Source organism: Anabrus simplex, chromosome 5, assembly GCF_040414725.1.
Source record: "Anabrus simplex isolate iqAnaSimp1 chromosome 5, ASM4041472v1, whole genome shotgun sequence".
In the NCBI taxonomy this organism is placed as follows: Eukaryota; Metazoa; Arthropoda; class Insecta; order Orthoptera; family Tettigoniidae; genus Anabrus; species Anabrus simplex.
Window position 1 is genome coordinate 429,680,682 of NC_090269.1, and position 16,245 is coordinate 429,696,926.

The window sequence follows — 16,245 nt, forward strand, 5'->3', positions numbered from 1 at the left end:
AAGGAGATTAACCGACGAATATTCGGCAGTCAAATCTGAACTTACATCAAGACAAGATGATCTTAGATTAGCGTTTATACAACGGAAAATCCAAGTTCAACTTGACTGGCAGCCATTTTTCCTCTTTAAACTCAGATCAAAAGTTTTATACAACCGGGCCTTAAATATATATTGAGATCACTGCTCTCAATGAGAGAGCTAGCTCTCTCCAATGAGTCGTTCAAAAGAGTCAGTTCGTTCATGAACGACCCATCACTATCAACAACGGGAAGCAGAAGAAGAAGAAGAGTCCCGTCTACTGTCTGTAAGTGCGTATATTTACATGTTTCTCTAGATATTTCGCTAGTAAGGACGGTATTTCTTCATTTGCCGCAGATTTTTCACTTCAGTTGTGCAAAAGCAATTATTATGTTGCATGTGAGACAAATATTACAGTGCCATTTCATAGATGTGTTTGCGCTACATAACCCTCCATTGGATTTCGCGTAGGGCTGGGTCCAGTCACTATTTTTTAAATCATTATTAATGGTGACAATCGGCCCGAAATAAAGAGAAACATATAAAATTTAAAAACAAAGCAGTGTTCGCGTCTGGATCTTATAAACGACGGCATATAAGAACCATAATAAGAATACGACTAATTCAGGCGTGTATCCTATACCTGGGCACCTGTTTGGAGTAAGTTTAGTAGACAAGAACTTATTTCTATGTAGAGAGGAAGTAGGTACGATTAAACAAATCTTGTTTTCTAATGCAAGAACTGTAAGGAACAGCAAACTAAATAATTCGCTCTAATTTCAATCTTTCTTGTTTGATACCGGTATATAACTACACCTCATTTAATGGAATTAATAACAACATTTGTATACGTCCAGGATCCGCCGGCGCGGGCTGAGCGGCTGCTGTTCGTGCGTCGCACCGACAGGTCTTACGGCGACGAGTAATCTGGTCTTGTACGTTAATAGAAAGACACTGTGGTAGATCACACTAGCATACATATGATTTAGGCCTACCTTGTGTCCGTGTGCTATAAAAATGTAACTGACGCCAATATATTTTGCAAACTATTCCTGTCATGTGTACCTAACACTTACCATTATTAAAATAAAACCATATGCTACAACGGTACTTGCGTGTATCAGTTAATCTAATACTGAGTTTACATGGGGACAGTAGAGTGGACAGTACAACAGGGCAAGACATTTTCTTCGTGTGCATGAATGGCTAAGTTACTGTCTTATGTGGTAGCTTCAGTTCCTATCCATACAGGACAGTGTCTTCCCCCACCATCTCTCTTACCGTCCAGTCTTCGTGTGAATGTGCTCAGGACAAAGCAGTAAGGAAATAAATGTGGGATCAGACACGCAAGTGTTCATCAAAATGCCACCAAAGTAGGATTCCAACTTTAATTCGAAGTTCATTAGCCTAGTGTTTGTAGAGAGCACGAATGAATGTGGAGATTTGACTGTAGCTTTACTAGAGTTGCGATTGTACTAAAGATAGGAATAAACAACGTTGCAACAACACAATAGGAAAAATTATAGAATTCATGGCTATTAGATATAGATTTAAAGGACCGAGCTCGATAGGTGCAGTCGCTTAAGTGCGGCCAGTATCCAGTAATCGGGAGATAGTGGGTTCGAGCCCCACTGTCGGCAGCCCTGAAGATGGTTTTCCGCTGTTTCCCATTTTCACACCAGGCAAATGCCGGGGCTGTACCTTAATTAAGGCCACGGTTGCTTCCTTCCAAATCCTAGGCCTTTCCTATCCCATCGTCGCCATAAGACCTATCTGTGTCGGTGCGACGTAAAGCAAATAGCAAAAAAAAATAGATTTAAAGGAAGTGGAGGAGCCTCAGATGGATGTACTGGACAGAAGTAAAAACTAATACAGGATTCTTATACGGTCAGGCACTGGTGTAGACAACATGTAGCCTATAATATTAAAAAATACAATAGTTTAAAAGTTTTCAAAATTTTTTGTTCACATCCTTATTTACATTTTGTATCATCTTGTAATTCCTTTATTAATAATAAAACAACCTAATAAAGAGCATGCCAACCATTTCTGTATCAACAGTTTTATTTTTGGTTAATTTCTCTCCTATATCTAACACTTCTTTGTATTAAGGTTACATTGGAATAACACAGGGACATCTTAGTGCCAGGGTACAAGTTTGATCGAGTTTATTTTGCTTTACGTCGCACCGAGAGAGATAGGTCTTGTGGCAACATTGATCGAGTTTTAATTTTGTGATTGTAGTATATGCCATCTGGTATATGTTCCATGGGAGTTTTGGAATTTTATATAGGATTTTATTAAGTTGTTCTCCCCCCCCCTTTAAAAAAATTGGGTCTACATTTGCTGTTATGTATTCCACTGTTCACAAATATTCTTATGAATTTGTTCCCACACATTGGAATATGGGACAGCAATATGAAATTGTAGACCTTTCCCATTTGCCGCTTCGTTAGGTAAATGATCATCTCCAGTGTTACCCGAAATTCCAACATGACCCGGTTTCCATGTGAATATTAAATTATATTAAAAAAATAGATATATCATAAGAGTTTTCTAAAATTTTCAATAAATCAATAAATTGTTCATCAAATTGTCACCAATGTAGGATTCCAACTTAAATTCAAAGTTCATTCTGTACTAAATATAAGAATAAACAATGTTGCAATGACACGATCGGAAAAATTATAGAAGGCATGGCTATTAGATTTAAATTCAAAGGAAGTAAAGAAGGTGGAGATTGTATACCCATTATAGGTATGTAACATTAATCTACACCTGTATTAATACATGTTCAGTAACATAACTTCCGTCTAACTATTCATCTTCAATAAAATTGTCCAGTTCCATGGTTAAATGCTTAGCGTGCTGGCCTTTGATCACAGGGTTTCTGGGTTTGATTCCTGGCAGGGTAATTCTGCTGGTATGGGGGCTGGGTGTATGTGACGTCTTCATCATCATTTCATCCTCATAATGATGCGCAGGTCACCTGTGGACGTCAGTTCAAAAGACCTGCACCTGGCAAGCCGAACTTGTCCTCGGACACTCCCGGCACTAAAAGCCATATGTTATTTCATCAATAAAAATAGCTTCGTTGCTATTAGAGCGGCCTTATTAGCATATATGTCAAATGCAACAGAATAACAAAAATCATTAATATATGTAGGCCTATGGATTCCCTTAGTGCTATTAAGGGAACACAGGACAGTAAAACATATAGACGCTGCGTCTAGAAAAACTGCTGTGTGATAATATTTCAGCTTAGAATTCTGACCAGAAACGTTCCGTCATCTAAGGCTCGTTATTGCATGAACTATATCACCAAATTTGTGTTCAGAGTGAAACATGTGCAGCAGGTCAGCATTTCTTCTCTCAACATTGTCATATAGGCCTAGTGGTATTTCATCCACTTCGGTAGTGTAACAGTTACTGCTATTAGCTGTCGTACTCAAAGGCATGGGTTCGATTCCAGATACTGCCAGAAATTTAAAAAATTAAAAATTTAAAGATTGGCAGGAGGGCTGGTATGTGGTTAAAATGGTACACGCAACTCACCTCCATTGGGAGTATGCCTGAAAAGAGCTGCACCACCTCGGAATGGGGACACAAGTTTACTTAGTGGTATTGCGGGGCACAATGACAATATGTAATCATTTTCTTAAGTTTCCTTGGATCTCTTTTGACGATGTACGTCATGCATATTCTCTCCATGTAAACTCTGCTGTAGTCACTCTGTATTTGATCAGTCATATCTTATTTCAATGCAACAAGCATAAGGAACAGCAAAGAGAATAAATAAATAAATAAAATACTTTCCCTCAGATTTCAGTTACCGTTACATTTTTTGTTTGATATAGCCTATAACCCTGCAGTTCATATGGTGGAATTAATAACCAAATACAAAAAAACAAAATATAATCCCCAAAAGTACTAATTTTAACTAACTTTATCTTTTATTTGTGATCTGGTCTTGATGTTTGTAGAAAGACACTGTGGTAGATCACACTGATGCTCAGGTCTAAGGAAGCACCCGGCCGTAAGATCTCCGATCAGTGAGATGACGTTTCAGTTTATTGATTTATGTTTAGGGATGTATCTACGAGAGCACCCAATGACGAGATGTACCTCAGAGAACCAGAGGCCACTGCTGAGACAAAGTGTTTTTATTCATCTACATGTGAGGTACATCTCGATATTTATGATACAAGATGGATCTCAGGTTTATTCATATCCATTGTCATCGCAAGGCACGCATTGTCTAGTCATGTAGTGTACCATCTCCCTTTTTAAGGATCTCTGTGTAGTTCGGTTTGTCAGCTGGTTTCCCATGGTAGGGGGCATTGTCCATTACGACAACACAACGAGGCTGGGAATTAACCTCTCCTTGAACAACTTCTGAAAATTTTCCGTATTCATCTGGCCATAATAGTCTGATTTATAAATTAGCTCACAGCCTTCTGTGAAACCAGGCAAAGCTCTAGTGTGTACAGTTATAAGTCTGTTGGAAGCTGTTATATTTGTTAACACCTCTACAACATCAGTATGCTGCCAGCATTTCCTGAATTTCGAATTTGCATCTGCCCAACTTTCATCTAGATATAATATTGGCATACCTTTATGTCTGAATTCTGTAATTTTCTGTAGGTGTGAACACCTCCAGTTTACAATATTTTATCTCTATCAATAGTTTTTGCCATGCTGCACATCGTTTTCATCTAAGCTCCGTCTTCTTCAATATCCGTTTTGGATGGCTTTGCTGATGACACTGTCATTGTTGGGAAGAACAAAGAAACAGCCTTAGATCATACTCGGCTAGCCTGCATGAGATTTGAAGAGATTGGACTCGGAAGGGTACAGGGATATGTGTAATTCAAGGTGAGTTAAAGCAAGGGTTGCTGTCCATAGAGGAAGACTGTAGGATTGACTTAATTGCAGACGGCGAACAAATTTGTTATCTTGGAAGTACCTTTTGGGACATGTTAGTGTTCGACGAGACTGCCATAATGAAAGATCTTCACAAGAAGCTCAAACTTCTAACATCATCCCCACTGTGTAAGGAAGACCAAAAGCTCAGTCATGAATTCCTCAGTCTGTCCCACCCCTAATATATCCTTTCCTGACATGCAGTTTCAAGGAAATCACACAGAAATGTTTATCTGATTGCGATAAAATGATTAAAAGTGCAACAAAGGACATATTGCAGTTTTCAACAGATGCTCCAGATAGCAGGATGTATTCTGAAAAGACTCGCTCTTTTTAAAACCTTATGAGAAGTCTACCTACAATGCATTAATGTACGCAACATCTTGCTTAAGACTGAAAATCCAATTAAATTGAAAACAAGAAATTAACTGAAAATCCACTTGCTGCTTCTTCGAGGGATTCCCATGCCGAGAGTTGGAAATGCATAGAATATCTCAAATTAACAAACGTTGATAATCGTAAAATAACCACCAAGAACAGCCTGTCCGATATTAAGAATATCCGCCAAGAGCTACGAGAACATGAATTTACCTCCGGGTGTTCACTACCACAAGAAAGGACTCTGAGTGCAACTTTACAAGGAGTACTCACCAGAAAACTCTTGGGTGCCAGATCACAGTGGACTGACTTGTGACGTATGGAGAGAAGCTATAAAGATGACTGCGGCACGCTTAGTGCCAGGCAGATCCCTGGACACAACCTGTGTTGGAGAGAGAGAAGCTCTTGTTCACGTCCTGGGATTGTGCAGATGCAGAGAGCTCCTGAGCAACATGCAGCATCACCAGATCAGAACCTTCATCGCTGAAGAGCTGAGAAAGAAGGGATTCAGTGTACATGAGAGGGTACACGGACTGGACATAAATGGCAGTTTGCAGAGAATTGATATCATAGCCTTTAAAGACAACAGTTTTCAGGGATTCGTTGTAGATCCGACTGTCAGGTTTGACCCCCTGTGGGTGGGGGACGCAGACGAAGAATACTCCCACGGTATCTCCTGCCTGTCGTCAGAGGCGACTAAAAGGGGAGACCAAGAGATGATTGAATTATAACCGTGAAAGTAGGCCTACTTTTGATTAGTACCATCATGCGGGGAACACCATGGGTTGCCTGTACTTGCGAGTAGTACCACTATATTAGGTACGAAATAAGTTTGTGATTAGTAGCAGCAGAGAGTGTGTCATTGTGGGTTTCCAGTACCCGTGAGTCGTACCCTTGTGAGCAACACCACGGGTCTGGGCATTGCCTGTGATTAGTACCACTATTATGAGCGGCACTCTGAGTCTGCGTTGCCTGCGCTTAGTACCCACTATGTGAAGAACACCACGGGATTACCCTCGCCCGTGATTAGTACACTTAGGTGAGGAACACCATCGGTTTGCGTTGCCTATGTGTGGCGTCATTATGTGAGAAACACCATAGGTCTGTGTTACCTGTACGACGTCCAGTACTTGCGAGTAGTACCATTATGCGTGGAACACCGTGAGTCTTCGCTCCTTTTGATTATTACCCCAACATGACACATACCATGGTCTTACTTTACTAGCGATATGTACCATTCTGAGGGGCCTTTGACCTGGATTTTGGACCCCTGTAGTCATCAAGCGTCCTTGATACAGGATTGTGCTTTAGAAGTGGTCCCTTGGTCAGTAATACTATTATTTATGATAGTTTTTTGAGTCAGATCCACTGATTGTTTTAAATTCATGTCCATCCATTCATTCTTCATGACTTTTTTATTTTGGTCAGTGGATGATTTTGAACTTTTACTTTGTCATTTCATTTTGTACCATTAGGGGCCGATGACCTCGATGTTAGGCCCCTTTAAACAACAAGCATCATCATCATCACTGTCAGGTTTGAGCAACACAATGGTTAGTCAGAGGAGTTCAATGTAGAAAAGATGAAAAAATATGATACTGCACTAGTTATACTATAATACCATATCTTCATTAAATTTTAGAGATTTCCTAATTAATGGAACTTATAAGATATACAATTACTTTGTTTTAATGGCAGCCTGTAAATTCAGGAGGTTGCTTCCTCAAATGGAAATATGTATACACTCACTTATGGCTTTTTTCAGCTCAAAAACAGAACTTAAATGTGCATTTCCTACTTGTGATTAGTGTGACCTGCGAGCTGGTCAATGAAAGTGCGATTTCATAATCATATTGAGCCCGCCAACCAACCAAAGTGAGATTTCATTATTGGCAATAATCGAGCCTACCAACAGTTATGCAAGACTACAAGCTTGTTTGCTTATTCTAATGTATTGAGGACCCAAATAATAATAATAATAATAATAATAATAATAATAATAATAATAATAATAATAATAATAATAATAATAATAATAATAATAATAATAATAATATGTCTATCCCTTACGAGGGAGTTAGCGCAAGTTTCAATTGCAGTTCAGTTGGGATTTGTCTGAGCATGTTTGAGATGCTGATTACAAACTAAGTGCCATTGCAAATTACACTGTAGGCCACAAAGTTATCGAAAACTTTTTTCTCTAGCTAATATAGTTATTTGCATTGTATGCTCTGGTCAACACGCCGCGCCGTACCGAAGGTCACCTGACGAAGTGTCTGATGTGACATCTAGGGGAATCAGAAGACAGGATGCATAAGAGTAAGGAAAGCAGTATAATTGTTACCCCTGTCTGTGTTTCATCAACCTCAGCAGTTAATCCGTCCATTTGTGGTATTACCAACTTACCGGGCAAGTTGGCTGTGCGGTTAGGGGCGCGTAGCTGTGAGCTTGCATCCGGGAGATAGTGGGTTCGAATCCCACTATCGGCAGCCCTGAAGATGGTTTTCCGTGGTTTACAATTTTCACACCAGGTAAATGCTGGGACTGTACCTCAGTTAAGGCCATGGCCGCTTCCTTGTAACTCCTAGGCCTTTCTTATCCCATCGTCACCATAAGACCGATCTGTGTCGGTGCGATGTAAAGCAACTATTTAAAAAAAAAAAATCAATAGTATTACCAATTTCATAGCAAGTCACGTTTCTCTCACTGTCAACACAGTCGTGTGATAATGAATCCTGCAAATATAGTGAGCATGATTGTTAGCACCAGGCTGAGTGGCTCAGATGTTTGAGGCGCTGGCCTTCTGACCCCAACTTGGCAGGTTCGATCCTGGCTCAGTCTGGTTGTATTTGAAGGTGCTCAAATACATCAGCCTCGTGTCAGTAGATTTACTGGCACGTAAAAGAACTGCTGCGGGGCAAATTCTGGCACCTCGGTGTCTCTGAAAACCGTAGAAGTAGTTAGTGGGACATAAAGCAAATAACATTTATTATTATTATTATTATTATTATTATTATTATTATTATTATTATTATTATTATTATTATTATTATTATTATTATTATTATTATTATTATTATTGATTGTGAGCCATTACAAACACAAAAGAGGATCCACAGAAATTACAGTAAGGGAGAGACATGCAACTGATAGATGAAACAGTGGCAACCGATGGTAATGCACATCACAAAAATACAATCGATCATATTGAAGATTATGAATATGCAGAAGAAGACTTGGTGGATTGTGAAAGAATTTTGGATGATCTAGAACCTGACAGTGAACAAGAGTTGTTAAGAAGTGATGGAAGTCAGTCATCTGCTTATCTGGCAAACCTACCGAAAAGGAAGAAGTGGGGTGATATATCTTTTGAAAAGGCAAAGGAGATAATTTCATTCCAGGATTCTGGGGCCTGTTTCATAAAACTATCTAATAATATTACCTAATAATATTAGAACTCATAAAACAAATTATTAGTTAATCAAATTCTGTTTCATAAAGATGTATGCATGACTAATAAAATGGCTTCACTAATAATATTAGTTCATTAGTCAGCTGATACAGTTTTAGGTTAGAATCGATTTGTTGGATGTTCTTAGTTTGTTTTTGTTCCTAGCAGTAGGCTAGTGCTTGACCCGCTCATACTGTGTGCTTTTTGAGCTTGACTACAACTGGCTATTCAGTCGTATATACTCAATTGAACTCAATTGAAATTTTGAAATTTTATATATTTTCATTGTTTCGTTTTTGTTGTTCGTTTCTATACAATGGGGAAAATAAATGAGAAGAATGTCAGGAAAGAAAGTTTCCTACGAAAAGTGCTGGAGTTGAAGGGGCAGTTGTTTTGAGTCTTTTCACTAACCGTGATGAAGGAATCGAAAAGGCAAGCGTGGATGGAGCTTCGGGATTATGCTGTGGCTATTGGGCTGGTCACAGCCGACAAGGATTATACGTATGTGCGGGATGCTACTTGGTCTAACATGAGCAGAACAGTGGTAAGTTTTAGTCGTTGATTTTCTCGTAGTTGGAGGTTATATTAGTGTTTGTTCACTAAATCCAAGCCACCCTTTTCTCAACTGGATGTTGATATTGCAGTAGATTAAACAAATTTTTTAAAGGGGAGAGGGGGGGAACAAGGAGACTATTAGCTCCGCAGTATACTACCCATAGTCATTTAACATCATACAGCCATCCTTTTGTGTTTTGATGATTGTGACTGAGCAGAACATAACCTGGAATGAACTCCAGTGATATTTATAAATCTTTGTTGTTGTAGGCGTAAAAGCATACAAAAATAATTGTATACAATAGATGTAGGTAGTGCTTTAGTACATTCAATTATAACAGGATATCCTTCTTCTAGACTTACATGGTTTCTTTTATTTACAAGCAAAAGTTGATAATGCATGTCAAACTGGAAGTGGGGAAGGAAGTACCAAGAAATTAGATGTTATAGACCACCTGATTCTGAACATAATTGGAAGGGAATCTCCTGTTTTACAGGGATTTGGTATAAAAGATTCTCTAGGAGAAATTGTTCTTCCTGCAATGGAACCAACTGCAGCTTCGACCAGTAACGATATAATGCCGTTGGAAGAATGCATATCTACCACTGAAATTGAGGGAAGCTGGCAAAATTTAGAGCTCCAGCACCAGCAGGAGACACCTAAGGCTAGAGGTAAGCTGGAAATGATTTAACTTAAGACTGTATTCTGGTGTCTAATTCCACCTCTTGACTGCGACTTCTTTGTGTGACTTTAAACTTGCCGGCTCAGGGTGCCTGCTAGTAACCAAAATCTGTTTTCTCTGCATTAAATTTAATGGAACACGGTCCATAAAAGTGATGCTTGAGCATGTTTATCACACTCTGGTATAGTCATCTTGAAACATATTTTGCATGAACACTAATGGCATAAAGAACTTGAAATAAATGTATCATATGTCAAAGAAGCTACACTTCATCATAAAATGTCAATCTGTGAAGTGGATCAACAGTAATCCCATTGTACACAGCCACAACAACCAACAAAAATTGACTACATTGCTCACAGCAAGCTATCGATCACTCTTCTAATGCCTGTGCTCATCAGGGACCCTTTCTTGAACTTGGTATGAGTGAGCATGCCAGTTTTAAACACGCTCATAACAGAAACTTATGGATTAGTGTTCAGAAACTTGGGTACGTTCCCAGTTCCTGTCGCAAATGGAAGTGCCGTTAAATATGTAAGCTGGTCAACTAGTGTGTACAGAAATAAGCACCACTGACACAGTCCTTTATTTGTAGAATTCTTTTCTGTGATAACTTCCCTTTTCTATAATATTTCTCCTTAATAGCGAGAGAAAATCTGTAATAATTATGGGCAATCCATAATACTTTGAGCACCTCTACGGTATGCAAAATTATATGGGCATCTTTTAAAACATTGGATGTTTGAAAAAAAAAAAGCATTGAGAAGATAAGAGTTATTGTCTTTTTAATTTATAATATTATAATTTAAATTTTGGTTCAATTATTACAAGGCAATTAGGCCTACAAATTTATATTATTATTCCTAGCATTTACCCGTTGCTGCAAGGTGCACCATTTTGCACGATCTTGGGCATCGTGTGGTCTTAACTTGAGAGTCTTCGTATCATTTACTGTGTTATGCCAGCTTTGCTCTGGATGTTCGTGTGGACGTTGCCCATTATTTTCAAAGGAGTGAGTTAAACTGGCAGCTGTTCCAGGACTGGGCGAGTTGGCCGTGTGGTTGGGGGCGCGCAGCTGTGAGCTTGCATCCGGGAGATAGTGGGTTTGAATCCCACTGTCGGCAGCGCTGAGGATGGTTTTCTGTGGGTTCCCATTTTCACACCAGGCAAATGCTGGAGCTGTACCTTAATTAAAGCCACGGTTGCTTCCTTCCAACTCTTAGCCCTTTCTTATCCCATCGTCGCCGTAAGACCTATCTGTGTCCGTGCAACGTAAAGCTGCTAGCAAAAAAAATAAGAATAAAAATAAAACCTGTTCCAGGTGCGGCACACAGAACATGACCATACCATTGGAGATGCTGTCCGACTCGTTGGCTGAATGGTCAGCGTTCTGGCCTTCGGTTCAGAGGGTCCCGGGTTCAATTCCCGGCCGGGTTGGGAATTTTAACCTTAATTGGCTAATTCCAATGGCCCGGGGGCTGGGTGTTTGTGCTGTCCCCAACATCCTTGCAACTCACACACCACACACAACACTATCCTCCACCACAATAACACGCAGTTATCTACAAATGGCAGATGCCGCCCATCCTCATCGGAGGGTCTGCCTTACAAGGGCGCTGCACCCGGCTAGAAATAGCCACATGAAATTATTATTATTGGAGATGCTTTTCCCGTGCCTTCTCATTGATGGCTGCTATGCTCATTTGCTAGTGAACGGTGTTGTTTTTGACATGATACAAGAGTGTGATGCCTATCAACAGCAAAGCACATATATTGCCATATTATACAATTTATTAACTTCATTATATATACCCGTATTGACTTTTACTCACCTGTAATGGAGTGTGTTTCACCTTTCAATACCTGTTTTATTGAAGCCCTTTATATGTTTAGGACTAACACATTACACACGGTATTGATAATAATTTGGACAAATAATAGCTGAAGATGTCTCTTTTAGAGATGAAAACATATTAGCTGAACATGTCTCCATTACAGACAATTTATATAAGCTGATGTTCAACAATTTATTCCTGTCATTAGTCTCAGAGTACTGGTACCCCTTTTCTGGAAAAATAAGGAAGGTATGGAGAACACAGGGAAATGACTTGTCACATCAAAATTAGTATTTCAGTGTAATACTATACCCGAACGGAATGATCGAGTGAGACTGATATTAGGCGCGACACCAGTCGAACGCAATGAGTAGTATTTTGAGAGAGAGATAGAGACAGGTAGTGAGCATGTGTGGTAATGAAGGAGAGTGAATGAAAAAGAGAGGCATACTTGCACGAACCGCTCAAAGGTTCCATCAGCCGCACTGTTCCAAATACAGTTTGTCCCACTCCCAGCATGGCCGGGAGACTACATGCATGTTCCGAGCGGTATATTAATAACTTCCCGCGTATTCTGTGTCTGATATTATTACATTTATTGCTTACTTATGCACCCAATAGCCTTCACCATGAGTACTAACCTCTTTAAATTCAATATTTTAGTAGCCCTAAGTACGGAGGATTTTGAGATACCGACTTCTTGTGCGACACATCGTACAGATGTAGTGGGAGATCATACGAATGATATGTTAATGTCGATATTTTTTCCTAATAGAACCCTTCATTTTGTTTTACGAATCACAACATTAAGTGATCCTGTTAACCCCTATGCACCCGTAAGCGGACTGGTACGCGCTCGAACGGCTTGGCCAGGACTCCACAAGCGGACTGGTACGCTGGGATGCAAGGTCGCATATTGGAGATATTTGTGACATCTGTTGGCTTTTTCCAGAAACATTTCTAATTGAAATCTGTTCTTGGTGTCTCAAGTGTCACCAGAGTGCTCTGGTATGCTTCTTTGGCAAAGAGAATTGATTAAAATATCGATCGAGAAATCTGTATTTTGTTGTTGACAAGATGGCTGAGAAGGAAGTTGCTTGCTCACGCGAAATGCTCAGTAATAGCGAAATTCAAAGCATATTTGATGTTTTAGGCTCTGATTTCAGCAGTGTTAATGAGGAAGAAGTTATTGGTGATCCTGTGCATGAATGAACATGAATTATATCACCAGAGAGCTTTCGCGTAGTAATATCGTACGACATGGAATGCCGAATGAACTTCCTCCCGCCCCTCAAGATCCGATTGCGACTGCTGGATTTGAACCTACGATCTTGGTACCTGGATGTGAACACTTTATCACTGATTCTCACACTGAATCTTAATACCAATAATAATAATAATAATAATACACCGAGTGAGACATACGGCTGTAAGTTCATGTTTGGGATATAGGTTCGAATCTCATCATTCGCTTACTCGTGATTTGTTTCCCATTAGTTCCTTATTTCCAAATCAGGCAAATGTTAGGCTCATGTCGTATTGGTTTCCTATTATTTTCTTATTTCAAAATCAGGCAAATGTTAGGCTTGTGTCAAAAGGCCATAACACACACTAAAGAACTTCTGAGGTGAGATAAGTTAATGAAAAATTTATTTCAAAGGGATTTTTTTATGTGTTAAATATCTGTATTGTTCTGTTTTTTGTGTCATGAGCTATAGTGTGGAATTTCTCAATAATATAAAACAGGTCCCGTGATAATACACACAGTCGATCACCCACTATACTGTTTTAACCAAAAGCTTGCAACACCCAGGTTAATACTAAAAAGTTGGCGGATTCCTAGCAATGTCAGAGCAAAGGCGGGTGGATGCGTATGGGTTAATTTATTCACAAGACATCTGTTTCTCTACCTGGAACTGGAACCCCGGGAATACTCTTCTGAAATCGTCTACTCACCTCTCTACATGAGTCGGTTTTTACATATGTGTCATACATAAGAACTCTTTGTTCAAGCATGAATATCAGTGGCATTTCAACATTTTAATAATGTAATTAATTTAATTGATTCTACTGTAGTTGCCGGGCTGAGTGGCTCAGACGGTTAAGGCGCTGGCCTTCTAACCCCAACTTGGCAGGTTCGATCCTGGCTCAATCCGGTGGTATTTGAAGGTGCTCAGATACGACAGCCCCGTGTCGGTAGATTTACTGGTACGTAAAAGAACTCCTGCGGGACTAAATTCTGGCACCTCGGCGTCTTCGAATGCCTTAAAAAGTTGTTAGTGGGACATTAAGCAAATAACATTATTATTATTATTATTATTATTATTATTATTATTATTATTATTCTACTGTAATTCAGCCCCACACGCTCTTGTAACAAATGTATCTCTTCACGACTTCCCACGACACACAAACTTGTGTAACTGACCTCCTCGTGGCAATGCAGTGAGTCAGCATGAGGTTATGAATACACCGCTCGGAGCGTGCATGTCGACTACCAGCTCCGCTGGGAGCGGGGCACATTTTACCAGCTTCTCCACCGTGGCTACTGTTGTGGACTTCACTCATAACCCTGGCTGGGGCCCTCCATATTTATCTGGGGATACACCCTCTAGGGGTTGGCGGGCTCCCCTGAGGCAATCCCAGATCAATGGGGGAAAGTTATTATCTGTGAACATTTAATTTTACTATCAAGACCTGGAATTACGTTTCATTAAGAGTGAATTTTAAGCTATACCACGTGTAATACTGGATACATCACACGTCTCGTGCACTGCCTCCTTTGAGCGGTTAGCACAAGTACCGGTATGTCTCTTTTTCTTTAAATGTCTTTTACTACCACATGTGCGCACTCTATCTGTCTTCATCCCTCTTTCAGAGTACACGGTGTGTATGATTCACGTCGGGTCTAATATGTTTCTCTCGAATGTTCTGTCTGGGGTACAGTCTTAGATTGAAAGCTTAATTTTGTCCATAAAATGGGTACCCTGAGATCAATAGTGGGAATAAATTGTTAAACATTACCAGAATAAATTAGTTTAACTGTAAGTCTTAACTTTCACCTTATTTTCTCTTTTTTTTATAGGTACTGTCAAAAAGAGGGTACTCATCCAGGATCCCCAGGAAAGTAAAGAAATTGGGTCCCTTAAAAAACGAAAGCTTCAACTTGAAGTCCGGAAGCTGGAGCTGGAGGTGTGGGAGAAGGAAAATGCATTAAATATTGAACATTCACCCCTCACAAGTGGCGTTCAGGAACATGGAGAAACAGAAAAGGAAAAGTAACCTTCTGTACCAAATAATGAATATTTTATTGTAAACGATGATGGTAAATTTGTTGTGGTTCAGCCTCAGATGTAAAAAATGCAAATAAAAATCATAAAAAGCACAAAATTACTGTGCTAGGTGTTCATATGATTTGTCTTTTAATCATCACAATGTCTGTTCACACTAAGTGGTCGTAAAGGAATTGCATGCAGTTTTTCTTGAGCCTGGACTGGAACCTCCTCACCCTCCTGAATATCCTCTTCCTCCAAATGATTCTCTTCCATTTCAGGAGCTATGTAGTTATCTAGACGTCTTGACAGGTTACAAAGTACTACACAAGCATTGATAACTTTACAAGCAAAGGTGGGATTTAATTGCATACCAATGTTAAGGACAGGATTTTTTTTAAGGTGTCCTATTGCACACTCTATAACCCTCCTTGTTTTTTTTATGTGCTTTAAAAAATCTTTGTTGAGACAGACTAGCAAAATCTTGGATTACTGGTGGTATGAGCCAAGATTTTAAAGGCTAGATGGAGTCTCCAAGCAGAAGTGCACCAGGCAAAGGTCTCCAGCCATTAGCCATCCTATTGTTCAAGCCACTTCATCTTAAAACCCTAGCATTGCTGACACTGCCAGGCCAATTTGCACAAACATAGTAGAATTCTAAATTTGGCCCGCATACTAGTATAACATTCAAGGAATGTTTCCTAAGTCGATCAACAAATGCCGGTTCATATGCACTTGGTGCATCAAATTTGATCAGTGTTCCATCAAGTACTCCACAAACTAAAGGAATATCACCAAGTTCAGTGAATCTGGCAACTACTTCCCCACAGTCAGCTGGTCAACGTACAACATCCTGAAGAAGAGTGTCATCTATTGCAGTCACAACTCTGTAGAAACACCGTGCATATCAGAAATACAATGATACTGTGCAGTGCAATCTGAAGCTGCTGTTTTGAGGTTAGTGCTTCATTCCTTGCAGTGGGAGATTCTAAGATATTACCAATCCTATCAAGCACATATTCAAATGTTCTGTAATCTAACCTAAATCTCTCATTGTAATCATATGATTGTTCCATACCAGTATAGGCTGTTCTTGGGCTAAAAGTTCTTGGACGGCGAATATAAACTCT

General features: G+C 39.6%; 1 protein-coding gene across 1 annotated transcript; it reads left to right on the forward strand.

Moving 5' to 3' along the window:
* Positions 1 to 280: 280 nt before the first annotated feature.
* On the forward strand, positions 281 to 15,245 carry LOC136875050 (uncharacterized). Its single transcript, XM_068227966.1, has 3 exons — positions 281 to 304; positions 9,823 to 9,997; positions 14,929 to 15,245. Exons 2-3 carry the CDS (start codon positions 9,868 to 9,870, stop codon positions 15,123 to 15,125), a joined length of 327 nt encoding a protein of 108 aa, XP_068084067.1. The 5' UTR covers positions 281 to 304; positions 9,823 to 9,867; the 3' UTR covers positions 15,126 to 15,245.
* Positions 15,246 to 16,245: the final 1,000 nt, after the last annotated feature.

Excerpts from the sequence above, each read along its gene's own strand:
- LOC136875050 (XM_068227966.1), top strand. The coding sequence starts at position 9,868 with ATGGAACCAACTGCAGCTTCGACCAGTAACGATATAATGCCGTTGGAA. Across the intron at positions 9,998-14,928 it reads GGAGACACCTAAGGCTAGAG|GTACTGTCAAAAAGAGGGTA; the intron begins GTAAGCTGGAAA and ends TTTTTTTTATAG.